This window comes from Aulonocara sp. 'chitande type north' Nkhata Bay, linkage group LG14 (genome assembly GCF_057382095.1).
Source record: "Aulonocara sp. 'chitande type north' Nkhata Bay isolate Kocher_YH1m ecotype deep benthic linkage group LG14, A_spYH_male_GT1.1, whole genome shotgun sequence".
Taxonomy (NCBI): domain Eukaryota; kingdom Metazoa; phylum Chordata; class Actinopteri; order Cichliformes; family Cichlidae; genus Aulonocara; species Aulonocara sp. 'chitande type north' Nkhata Bay.
The window spans coordinates 38,770,126-38,783,181 of NC_141357.1; the positions used below are offsets into that span (position 1 = coordinate 38,770,126).

The 13,056-nt window shown below is 40.8% G+C and overlaps 1 protein-coding gene across 2 annotated transcripts in view; it reads right to left on the bottom strand.

The window, feature by feature from the left end:
* LOC147315234 (protein NLRC3-like) overlaps positions 1 to 13,056 on the bottom strand; it is a 39,089-nt gene that overhangs the window by 16,150 nt on the left and 9,883 nt on the right. For both annotated transcript variants that reach the window (XM_086262491.1, XM_086262492.1), the window contains exon 12: positions 9,482 to 9,655. In XM_086262491.1, coding sequence (XP_086118617.1) covers positions 9,482 to 9,655 — 174 coding nt within the window. The remainder of the gene's footprint in view (positions 1 to 9,481; positions 9,656 to 13,056) is intronic.

Consider the following 13,056-nt stretch of genomic DNA (forward strand, 5'->3'; position numbering starts at 1 on the left):
AAACTACAGAGTCCGACATTGTTTTGGCAAAGTTGCACACCGATTCAATATTGATTTGATCTGACAGTGGTTGTAAATATAAGACGTCTTTGTTTGTTTGTTTTTTAATATTTTTATTGAGAGACAAGTGTACAGTAGTTTACAATGACAACACAATCTGTTCCCCTCACATATTTTTTAGTTTTTCTTACATGAACAGACACAATAACACACACACAGGCACACCTACACACACGCTTAAGTAAACAAACAAAACAAAACCTAATAAGAAACCCAAAACAAACACAAACCCCAAAAGGGGGAAAAAGAAAAAAAAGAAAAGAAAAAAAAGGGGGGGGGGGGGGGGAAGAGACATGATATTAATCAGCTGGTAGAGCGTTTAATGACTTGCAATAGTCCACGAAGGGGCCCCAGATAGAATAAAATTCTCTGTATTTGCCCTTCGCCACAAGGCCTATCTTTTGCAATTTAAGAGATGACATCACATCTCTAAACCAAAAAGAAACTGAAGGTGGCTTTGAAGATTTCCAAAGGAGTAAGATGCAACGTCTAGCCAAAAGTGATGTAAAGGCTAATATTTTGAAGTGTGTAGGGTCGGTTAGACCAGTGTTGACTGGAAGCCCAAAAACAGCTAGAAAAGGGTCCATGCAGATTTGGGTCCCAAGAGCTTTGGAAAGAATAACTGAATACTGACTCCAGAAGCCATGGAGTCTTGGGCACAGAAAGAACATATGGCCTAGGTCACATGGGGTGGCATGACATCTCTCACACTGATCCATCACTTGTGGGTAAATCTCAGACAGACGAGACTTTGAATAGTAAACCCTGTACAACACCTTGAACTGGATGAGTTGTAACCTGGCACAGGACGTACTATAACGGACATTGGATACTGCTTTCTCCCATTGCTGATCCGAAAAAATTATTCCTAACTCCTGCTCCCAAGCCCCCCTAATTTTAGCAACGGAATGGACATTTAAATCCATAAGTTGTTTATATATTAAAGATATAATTGACTTCTTATTGGGTTTAAGGGATAAGAATTCCTCCCACGGTTGGACATTTGGGAGAAGAGGGTAGGAGGGGAAGAGAGCAGAAGTGCAATGCCGTGCCTGAAAATAACGGAATAGATTGGTAGCCGGAAGATTTGTTTCTGAACACAGGTCTAAAAAAGTTAAGAAAGTGCCATCTTTATAGAGATCCTTAAATGTATTAATACCATGACGCTTCCACTGTACATAGGTACCATCAATGAGGCCAGGAGTAAACAGATGGTTCTGCGTGATGGGCATGTGTACTGACGCAGAGATGTACTTAAAATGACTCCTGAATTGTGACCAGACCCTTAGACTAGACTGTACCACGGGATTTTGGGTGAAATGAGAAGGCTTAAGTGGTAGTGGAGAGAATAATAAAGCTTCTAAGGATGAGGAAGTGCACGACAGGCGTTCCAGTTTGCACCACAGCAGGTCTTGAGATTCAAGCCAATGGGTCAATTTGTGAACATGAGAGGACCAATAGTAAAATAAAAAGTTAGGCAAGGCAAGACCACCATCAAATGTCAGTCTCTGTAATAATGATTTCCTCACCCTGGGGTGTTTCCCTCCCCACAAAAACGATGTAACTAGCTGGTCTAACTTTTTGAAAAAAGCTTTAGGTAAAAATATAGGAATACTCTGAAACAGAAATAACAATCGAGGCAAAATGTTCATCTTTACAGCATTGATCCGACCAATTAGGGACAAAGGTAGCGATTTCCATCTCTGAAAATCTGATTGAATTTGAGTCATTAAAGGGGAGAAATTGGAAGAGTATAGAGAAGACAAAGTACGAGTCATGTTAACTCCCAAATATTTAAAGCCAGCAGGGCTAAGTCTAAAAGGAATGTCAGATTGTTTAAGTGTAAGACTTAAAGAATTTATGGGGAAACATCCACTTTTAAGTAGAGATGGCACGATACCACTTTTTTATGTCCGATACCGATACCGATATCATAAATTTGGATATCTGCCGATACCGATATGAATCCGATATAGTGTTTTTTTAATCAACAAAACTGTTTTTTTAAATATCTTGCTGCATTTTGTATAAGTTCATACTCAAGTTTAAAACAACAACTACACTAAAGCTATTCTGTTATACCTGTATACAAAAAAAAATATTTCATAGTTCAGCAATACTGATCAATCTAATAAACTTAGACCTACACCATCCTCCCTATTCTGGTATTTTAAAGAGTACTTAGCGTAAATATTAAGCAACCTAACTAATAGGGTTCCAACTCCCAGCAACAACAAAAATAAATAAATAAAAAATAGGAAACCACCCCTCACGCTCCACCTCATGATGCTTAATCGACGTAATCAACCTTAATTTGATGCAGTGTGAAAAAAAATGCACAGAAATCAATTATTTTTCAAGAAATATTAAATAGATTCAACAACTTTCTTCAACAAAATTGCAGACTGCACAGATGGTACCTTCCCAAAGGAAAAAGTACTATAGCTTACTAGGGTATATATATTAGACTTAATAGTCACTATATACAGTAATTGACTTCTATTCATTTTACATCAAATTAAAACTTTGTGTGTCAGATAATTATTTATTAAAAGCTCGACATTTTAAATGAGAATAAGAAAGAAAAGTATGTCTTTGTGCCCCCTTTTCCCTGTTAATGCCCTATCGGCCCCCCTGGCTAAACTTTGCTAGATCCGCCCCTGCACAGTTACCAGCGTCAGCTACGTAGAAAAAGATCCTGGAGTAGAAAGTAATAATAAATAAATTCTAACAACAGCTGATCAAGCTTAAACGTGCTGCTGTTGTTCAGCCGCTGGTTTCCTCTTTCTGGTGCAAAGTGGGCCAAAAGCAAACTAGAGAGACGGACTCGCGACAGAAAAGCTGATCAGCTGATCGTTAAGCAGTTTCATGATTGAAGTAGCAGCAAGAAGAAGCAGTCGCTCCATATATCGCTCGTTAAGCTTAACGCAGGAATGCTTTACAAACATTCAGAGATGGACTTACACACTTGCTTTACTTCTCTCGGGGATAACTTTGTCGGAGATGAAATGCCGGGTTGCTAGCGAAGCTCCAAATGCTATCCAGACCACCGACAGGTCCCGCATGCCACAGCCGCTCTATGACGTGATGCATACTGCTCCGACTGCTAACGTTCTGAGGTGAGTTACGGCGTGTTGCAAGTTTTGTGAGGTGCTTTCGTGATATTTAATGGATCGGATTACATTTTTTATTTTTCTCCGATATCCGATCCAGTAATTTAGGTCAGTATCGGACCGATACCGATACGTAATATCGGATCGGTCCATCTCTACTTTTAAGAAGATTTATTTTGTAACCTGACAGAGAGCCGAACTTGTTTAGTAGAGACACAATCGATGGTATGCTAGATAAGGGATCAGAAACATATAGAAGCAGGTCATCTGCATATAAAGACAATTTTACGTCAAGGCCTGACCGGGAAATACCACGAAAATGAGGAAGGGCCTTCAAAGCTACAGATAGGGGTTCAATTACAATAGCAAAGAGTAGGGGGGACAGGGGGCAACCCTGTCTCGTCCCGCGTGACAATGAGAAGTAGCCAGAGGAAACACCATTTGTACAGACACTGGCTTGGGGTGCCCTGTACAACAGTCGAATCCATGAAATGAATCTGTCCTTGAAACCAAATCTTTGCAAGACCGCAAAGAGAAAGCTCCACTCTACACGATCGAAAGCTTTCTCAGCATCAAGTGAGATAACTACTTCTGGATTAGTGGTTGAGTGTTGGGAAAGAATGACATTCAAAAGCGTGCGGACATTAAAGAACAGCTGGCGGCCTTTAATAAAGCCATTCTGTTCATCTGAAATAATAGTAGGAAGAACCTTTTCAAGGCGAATTGCTAAAATTTTAGCCAAGACTTTAACATCAACATTCAGCAGTGAAATAGGCCTATACGAGGTGCAAGACGTAGGATCCTTACCCTTCTTTAAGAGAACAGTAATTAGTGCTTGAGACAATGTAGGGGGCAATAGACCACGTTCAAAAGATTCATTATACACTGAAAGAAGTAGTGGGGCTAACTTGTCTATAAAAGTTTTTAAAAATTCAACTGAAAACCCGTCAGGTCCTGGTGCCTTACCATTGTGCATGGTCTTGATTGCATGCACAATTTCATCCAGCCTAAGAGGGGCATCTAATTGTTCAGCTATAACAGGATCGACAGTGGGCATTGTAAGACCGTTAAAAAAAGAATCTATCTCTGAGGCGTCAGCAGCAGATTCAGATTCATATAGGGAGGAATAGTACGTCTTAAACACCTCGTTTACTTCCTTTGAATCAGAGACCGAGTTGCCTGCCGCATCTTTAATCTGGGAAATTAATCGAGACGAGGCCTGACGTTTTAACTGATGGGCCAAAAGCCTTCTGGGCTTATCACCATATTCATAATAAGTCGCACGCGCACGAAGTAAAAGACGTTCAGCATCTGCCGTAGAAAGTAAATCAAATTCAGTCTGCAAGTCAAGTCGTCTTTTATGCAAATCGGGAGTGGGACTGTCAACAACCTGTCTATCTATGTCACAGATTTGTGTAGTCAAAGTTTGAAGTTTGGCTTTGTGGCTTTTAGTGAAATGGGCAGAGAAAGAAATTATTTGCCCACGCACATATGCCTTAAGAGATTCCCAAAGCAATGACCTCGTAACAGTATTGCTGTCGTTAAACACCATAAATTCATCAATTGCGGATTTAATAAAGGTAACAAACCCCTCATCCGAAAGCAACAAAGAGTTAAATCTCCAGGGTGAGGAAAAAGAGGACTGGGCTATGAGCTTGATGTCAACGCTAAGTGGTGCGTGATCGGAAATGACAATAGGATGATATGTAGATGACAGTACTTTTGGAATAAGGGAACCGTCCACAAAAAAATAATCAATCCGCGAAAAGGACTGATGTACCTGAGAAAAGAAAGAGTACGCTCTGGCAGTAGGGTTAGAAAACCTCCAGGGATCTACAAAACCATTCTGAAACATAAACTCAGAAATAGACTTGGACATAGAGGATTGGGTCAGGGTCCGAGGATTCGAACGATCTAAGGCAGGATCAATAACACAGTTTAGGTCACCACCCAATATCAAAAGATGAGTATCAAGGGAAGGGAGACTACTCAAAAGTGCATCTGTAAAACCTGGATTATCAAAATTTGGCGCATACACATTGACTAAGAGGACGGGTACATTGTACATGGTGCCTACAACAACCAAATACCTCCCGTTTTTGTCAGCTTTAATCTCAGAGGCTGTAAACTGTACCCTTCTGTTTATTAAGATCGCCACCCCCCTGGCTTTTGAATTAAACATTGAATGGAAAGTATGACCCACCCATGGGCACCTGAGCCTAAGATGATCCCGATCTCGCAAATGGGTCTCTTGCAAAAACATTACATCACTCTTTAAACGTTTAAGATGCGTAAATATTTTAGATCGTTTAATTGGGCTATTCATACCTTTGACATTCCAAGTTAAAAATCTAATACCACTATTGCCTAAGGACTGACCTGAAGTGCTGATCATTGCAGAAAGACAAAAGAGAAAATACTTATTTCTTCACCCCCAAAGAAAGAACAAGTGGGAAAAACACACTCACACAAACACACAACGCAAACCCACAACAACAAAAGTACAGCTTCAGAATAAAAATAATAATAACACGTCTCGGAACTATACAAAAAGAAAAAACCCGTCAAAAAGTGCCTGGAAATGCTAGATAATAACTAGACTCTGCAGGAGCTACGCTCGGTGCGACCTACGCCATAGTCACATAAACCGGAAGTCCCCATAAGACGTCTTTGTGATATAAAATAAGAGAGATTGGTGTGAGAGGAGGCTGTGTGTCGAGTCAGCAATGCACTGACTGCCTGCTGCTATTTTTAGACGGTGTGTGTGAGTGTGAAAATGCAAATGAGTAAGCAGTGAACTGTTTAAGCCACAGTTGGTTTTACAAATACTGCTGCAAACATTGTTGAATGTGTGTTTAAAATGCCATTTATGTTCATTAGAGGGCTATAAATAAAGTTTTGAGTGGCCGTAGTGGATGTATAGTAATTGACTGAGTTTGAATGTAGATATATAAATATATTGAGTGCACTGTATATATTTAAGATTAACATATTACGTTCAGTAGTAACTTCTCTCCAGCAATAGTTGCTGGTGTGTTTTATTTTTTTCAATTTCTTGTGTGTGCGGTGAGAAGTAATGGAGGTTTAAATTGTTTTTTGTTTTTTTTACTTGCTCCTTCTGATTATGAAGAGCATGTCTAAAATACTTTTAGGAAAGCGTGTTGTGAGTATATTCCTCAACTCTGGTCACAGTTTAAGTGTGAATGCTGTGAGTATAGTAGGCTTTGAGGGATTGGGTGTGATGTGTACAAAATAATAAATAATAATAACAGTATGAAAGTTGATAGTAGAGTGAGTGCAAAAGGAAGTGTGAGAGGATTATGAAATCATTGTGTGAATGATGCTACATTTTAGATCAAAAGTTAGTAGAATTACAGAGGGTTTGTAGATTGTAAATACAAAATAAGTTTGATTAGCCTGCAGAAACAGCAAAGCAGCTTGAGCTACTCTGAGCTTTAAGAAAATAAATGAAAAGGATATTAATCGTATGCTTTAGTGTGTCAATACAGGTTACAGATAAATAAAGGTGGACTTCTCTCAACCTGGAATTTTGAGTACGGCGCCAAAACCAGTAGAGTAGCATAATGGGGAGAAAACAGGCCAGATTTTGGCTTAAAATTTTATAGCTTGACCTCCCACTTGTCACCATCCTGAGAAGAAGCTCAAAGGACAGTTAATCTCCTGATGAAGACCAACAGAACATCGTGGACTTGATAAGAATTTACAAGCAGGCAAAAGACAGTGCAACTGAACCGTTAACACTGAAACCAAACTGACGGGACCAGCAGCATGTAAGGAACCACGAGATGGAAACATGCACTGTGAATTACAGGCTGGGCAGTTGAACAGTGGGATAATGAGCTGCGGAAAGCACTGGACACTGATTGTCAGATTTGCCATGCTTGGAGTAATCTTGAAAGAGACGACTGAAAGGATCAACAGAAAAGAAGAAACTACGTGATGAAACATGGACGGTGAACTGCAGGCTGGTAAGAACAGTGTGACATGACTGAAAGGCACTGAATGTGATATTTTGCCAGGCTGGGACTTAATCCAAAAGGAAAATACTGAAAAGAAACAGAGAAGAAACGGACTGTGTTTGCTGGAGAATTCAAGACAACAAAAGGACACTGAGAGAAGAGGACAGGGACCAGTGAGAGGTGAAGCCGGACGAGTTCGACTGTGAGAATACAGGGTGTAATTGGATTGAAATGAAAGCCTGAACTCATGATGGTGTTTAGAGATGTCCACCAGGAAACTAAAGAGGTAAACAAAGAGAAGGTAAAATAAAGAGAGAAAATAACTGACAATTACATCAATGAATAGAAAACACACATACACAAAGTGTTACATGTGAAATTATTTCTGGAGAGAATCAGAAGTGAGATAGTTTTGAATTAAGAAATCAGTGAAAAGATGCATGAATTAAACCTGATTATAACATACAGAGGCAATGAAGAAAGCAGCTTACACTCACTGAACATTAACATACATAGGAAAAGCAATGAAGACCTGCTTACACTTATACACATAACATAAGTTGGGATCTCTGACCAGAGAGGGAAACGGGTAGTTTAAGTACTCATGATAATAATGAAAATGTCTCAGTTGTGTTTCTTCAGGGGTGAAACAGACCTGGATCAATTCTCCACATGCAGCGGTTGGAAGAAACCTATAGGTTAACATGACTGGACATGCCAAGGCAAGTTTCTGGTTGAATTGTTCACAGCGCCACGTGTCCCTGAACCTCACAAGCAAACTCTCCTTCCTCAATCATGTGAACCTTAACAAAGAGTACCCAGCCACTGGTACAGATATGTGGACGACACCTGGGTCAAAATCAAGACACAAGAAGTGGAATCCTTCACTGCGCACATTAACGCTGTGGATAAAAACATCAAGTTCACCAGGAAGACACAAAGGACAACTGTTTGCCTTTCCTGGACTGCGCTGTGCACATTGAAGAGAATGGCAAACTCAACATCGAAGTTTACCGGAAGCCCACACACACGGACCAGTACCTCCTCTTTGACTCCCATCACCCTCTGGAACACAAACTTGGAGTAATCAGGACCCTACACCACCGGGCAGAACATGTTCCCTCTAAGCCTGAAGGGAAAAAGAAGGAACACACACATGTAAAGGAAGCACTCAAAACGTGCGGCTATCCTAAATGGGCGTTTATAAAGTCAGCAAAGAGGCACAGAAAAGAAGACCAGACACCAGCGAGGGAGGATAAGAAGGAAACTGGTTCACCCGAAAGACAAAACTCCAAAACACAAACTTAACAATGTGGTGTTTGCTGTACAGTGCAGCGAGGAATGCTCAGACCTCTACATTGGAGAGACCAAACAGCCACTTCACAAGCGCATGGCACAACACAGAAGAGCCACCTCCACAGGACAAGACTCAGCAGTCCATCTGCATCTAAAGGATAAAGGACACTCTTTCGAGGATGCCAATGTTCACATTTTGGACAGAGAGGACAGATGGTTTGAAAGAGGAGTGAAAGAAGCATCTATGTCCACTGTGAGCGACCATCTTTGAACAGAGGCGGTGGTTTACGACACCAACTCTCTGCCATCTATAATCCAGTTTTGAGATCCTCCCCAGACGCCTTAACGCCCACTCACATCCTGGGACATCTGACCTCAGGAATTCGCATGATAAGGTGGGGCCAGGTCTCACAATGAGCTCACCCGAAACCCTGGCTGATTGTGACCCACACCCAGTTTCACACCTTGGCTCAGGCGATTAGAGGATCATCAGGGGGTCCTTTTGTCCCTCTGTGGGGGGAAACTCCCACTAGGTTTATATCTGGGACTCTCCACCATTTGACCTTAGAACTGAAGAAGCTTCTTGGATGAGAGGTGAAACGTCTTCAAGCAACTTAAAGAAGTCCAGACGCTTTTCTTTGCAAGCTCCTTTGACTATAATACTGTAATAAAGTGTCATTTCTGCTAGCGCTTGAGTCTGCGTTTGGATCCTTTTGTGCACGCGCGCCATGGCGCATGACAGTATCAGTAGGAAAGTAACAACAGAAACCCAGGGCCCCCTCAATAGAACGTGGGACGGGGGTTACACCTTTATTTATTTGTTTTTGTTTGTTCCCCTATTTGCTCTCTCACAAATACTCACTGCTGGATTTAATAGAATTACAGACATTATATAACATACACACTCACTTCAGTATTTAAATATTACCATTGTCTGTAATGTTCTATGTATGTAATGTCTGAGAGAGAGAGCGAGCATATTCAAGAGTCTTGATGAGCACTGAAACTCCCTCTATGTAAAATACATCATACCTGAGAATCTGGAGTTTACACTGTGGACTGGACAAGCCAACAGAAAGCAGCTTCATCCCTGAATCCTGCAGCAGATTGTAATTCAGGGACAGAGTTCTCAGACTGGAGGACTGGGTGCTGAGGACTGATGAGAGTATCTGGCAGGATGCATTTGTGAAGCAGTTTCTTTCCAACCTAGATTTTAAAAGAAACACATTTGTTTTGATTCAGATGTTTAACCCCAAAACAAAATAATGGAATTCTAAGATATACCACTGATCACAAAACCTGTTTATATCCAGACGGCATTTTGCTGTTCATATTCATCACTTCATAAAACATTCAAGCTTGTCAAAAAAAACTTATAAAATCTCCTAGTATTCCATAAACTGCATCAACAGTACATCCATTACACATCCAAAGCATAGGCTGTACAGTTCATAAACTTCTTATCCCTGTGTGGACGAGTTACAACACTTACCATCAATTCTCAATTTAGTTTGATTTATATAGCATCAAATCACAACAACAGTTGCCTTAAGCCACTTTATATTGTAAGGCAAAGATCCTACAATAATACTAAAAAAAACCCCAAACAAACAAGAAAACCCATCCACCCAATTATATATGACCCCCACTGTGCAAACGTTTTGGCATCTGTGAAAAGGAAAAAACTCCCTTTTAACAGGAAGAAACTTCCAGTACAACAAGGTTCAGGGAGGGGCGGGGCCATCTGCTGTGATTGGCTGAGGTGTGGGTAGGAAGACAGGACAAAGACATGCTGTGGAAGAGAGCCGGAGACTGAAAATAACTAATGATTAAATGTAGAGGTGTATAAACACATAGTGAGTGAAGAAGAAACACCCAGTGCATCATGGGAATCCCCGGCAGCCTACACCTATTGCAGCATAACTAAGGGAGGATTCAGGGTCACCTGGTCCAGCCCTAACTATATGCTTTAGCAAAAAGGAAAGTTTGAAGCCTAATCTTGAAAGTAGAGATAGTGTCTGTCTCCTGAATCCAAACTGGTAGCTGGTTCCACAGAAGAGGGGCCGTGAATTTTGTGTATCGTTGCACCCCTAATATATATATATCTATTAGGGGTGCAACGATACACAAAATTCACGGTTCGGTTCGGTACTTTGGTGTCACGGTTCGATATTTTTTCGATACAAAAAAATGTTCATGCATTTTTAATTTGTCATTTATTAAAATTATAAATATATATTTTAACTCAAAAGTACAGTTTTTAAATTTAACCCTAACCCTTGTGCGTGTTTTTTATTTTGACAGCGAATGCGCACCTGTGGACCACTTATGTGCAGCCCTGGTTATTTAGCTCGTCATATTGCAGCCACAGAAATAATTTTGTCCATGAAACCATAAAGCTGCACTTTCTTTTTGCCTTATAGTCTGATTTGTCATAACTTCTCCGTTTTGTGGTAAGCTTTTCTTTGGCTGTCACTTCTTCACCCTGACCTGTCTTATTTGGCTCAGCAGAACTAAAATATATATCCTGCTGCTTTTACACACACACTCACATAAGCTCAGCGATTCTCTGCGATCAACCTCTCACATGTTTAAGCTGCAGGAGATTTCACTTGTCATGTTTGCATAGTAAGCTAACGATTAATAAGACGATGTCAGAGGAATTGGTGCGCAAATTATCATCACTCACAGATCAGTGCTGTCGCTCTCTATACACAGTTCGCACGATTGCAAAGTGAAAGCAAAAAAACAAGCGCAAATTCAAACGCGATTTCAATATGTCACATATTGACAGTGGCTCACCGATGCCAATGACATAATTACCCAGCTACATTTCCGAAAGAATGCAAAAGCATTGACATATATTTTTCCTTCCTACAATAGCCCGACGGGCAGGGCAGAGATAGATTTTGGTAGCCCGACTGAAAAAATCGCTAGCCCCGGGACGTCGGGCTAGCGATATTGCGAGCCCTGTATCTGATTGAGGAATCACTCATCTTTGGAAAAGAGAGTTTATTACAGAGAAATGGCTCTTTCCAAAATAAAAGCTATACTATCCGCTTCTTCTGGGCTATATTCTCAGCAGCATATTAAACAGCTGTCTAAATGACTCGGCTAAAGTTAGTAGCATGCTTGCTTGTTTTTTTTCTGCTTCCACTTGTCTTTGCACTAGGATGATGTCGGCGTAAATGTGCAGTCATATTCGTTGTGTTCCCACTAGTGCTTTCAGGTTAATCTCGTTGAAATGACCTTAACGCCACAACAAGGCAAATCTCCGTTAACGAGCTACCACCGATCGCCCAGTGCATGGGGCTAGACGGCCAACAAGTTAACGAGCTAACTGCGCTAACACACTAGCTCCCACCCATGTAATTGAGCATTGCATGGCACATCCAACATACTGTTTTACTTTAGTCCATGACTCGCTTACCTTCAGGGTCATACGTCACATGAAAACCAAAATAATTCCAAACGCCAGATCTGAATGAGGGTGGGGGAGGTCCATGTTGCAAGGAGAGCTTAACTTCTGTCTCGCTAGCTTACCCTGCGCTCTTCCTTCTGACGATGCTGTCTGTGTTGAGCGCTCAGTGAATCTGCCTAGGCTCCGCCTAGGCTGCACTGTCGACCCTAGGCGGAGTAGTCGAACACAGATTCTCTGAGCGCTCAACACAGACAGCATCGTCAGAAGGAAAGTTGATAAAATAAATTACAAATTTTGTATTGTTCGATACATATGCATACCGAACCGAAAGCACTGTATCGAACGGTTCAATATCGATACGAATATCGTTGCACCCCTAATATATATATATATATATATATATATATATATATATATATATATATATATATATATATATATCTCAATTTTTATTTTTTTTAATCTTTTTTTTGTCTGCTTATTTAGTTGGTTTTTGTTTTTTTGCCCTTCATCCCCGTCCCTCTTCTCCGCTGTTTTTCCCCCCTCCTCCTTTCTCCCTTTTCTTTTCCTCATTCAAGTCTGTCCCGTATCTAGCAAGTGAAAATAAATAAATAAATAAATAAATAAAATAAACAATAAAAGATGAATCAAATAGACCATTACGGCAAGGCTGGATGGTCAATTTGGTAAAGTAAATCCGTTGGGCATCTTTCCTCGCCTTTAGACAATAATTCTGATGGAAAAATAACCAAACGGGGCAGGCGCAAAAAAAAAAAAAAAAAAAAAAAAAGAACAGCCACCCCGGTAACAATAAAGGACAGCTTGTGCAAAAACACAAAGACTGTCCCCCGGATTTGGAATGTTTGACTGAAATGCACACCCGTCCTCATATCTCTCGAGTTTGCTGTCGTCATGGTAACGGCCATGTATGTACCACCCGATGCTAACGCTAACTCGACCATGGATGAGCTGCACAAGGCAATAAGCAGTCAGCAGAACTCCTGTCCTGATGCAGTGCACATCATAGCTGGAGACTTTAACCATGCTGACTTAAGGTGAGTATTCCCCAGATTTGAACAGCATGTTAAATGTGCAACGGGGGGGAACCACACTGGACAAAGCCTACAGCAACATCCAAAAAGACTACAGAGCAGCCCCTCTACCACATTTAGGTTTGTCAGACCAC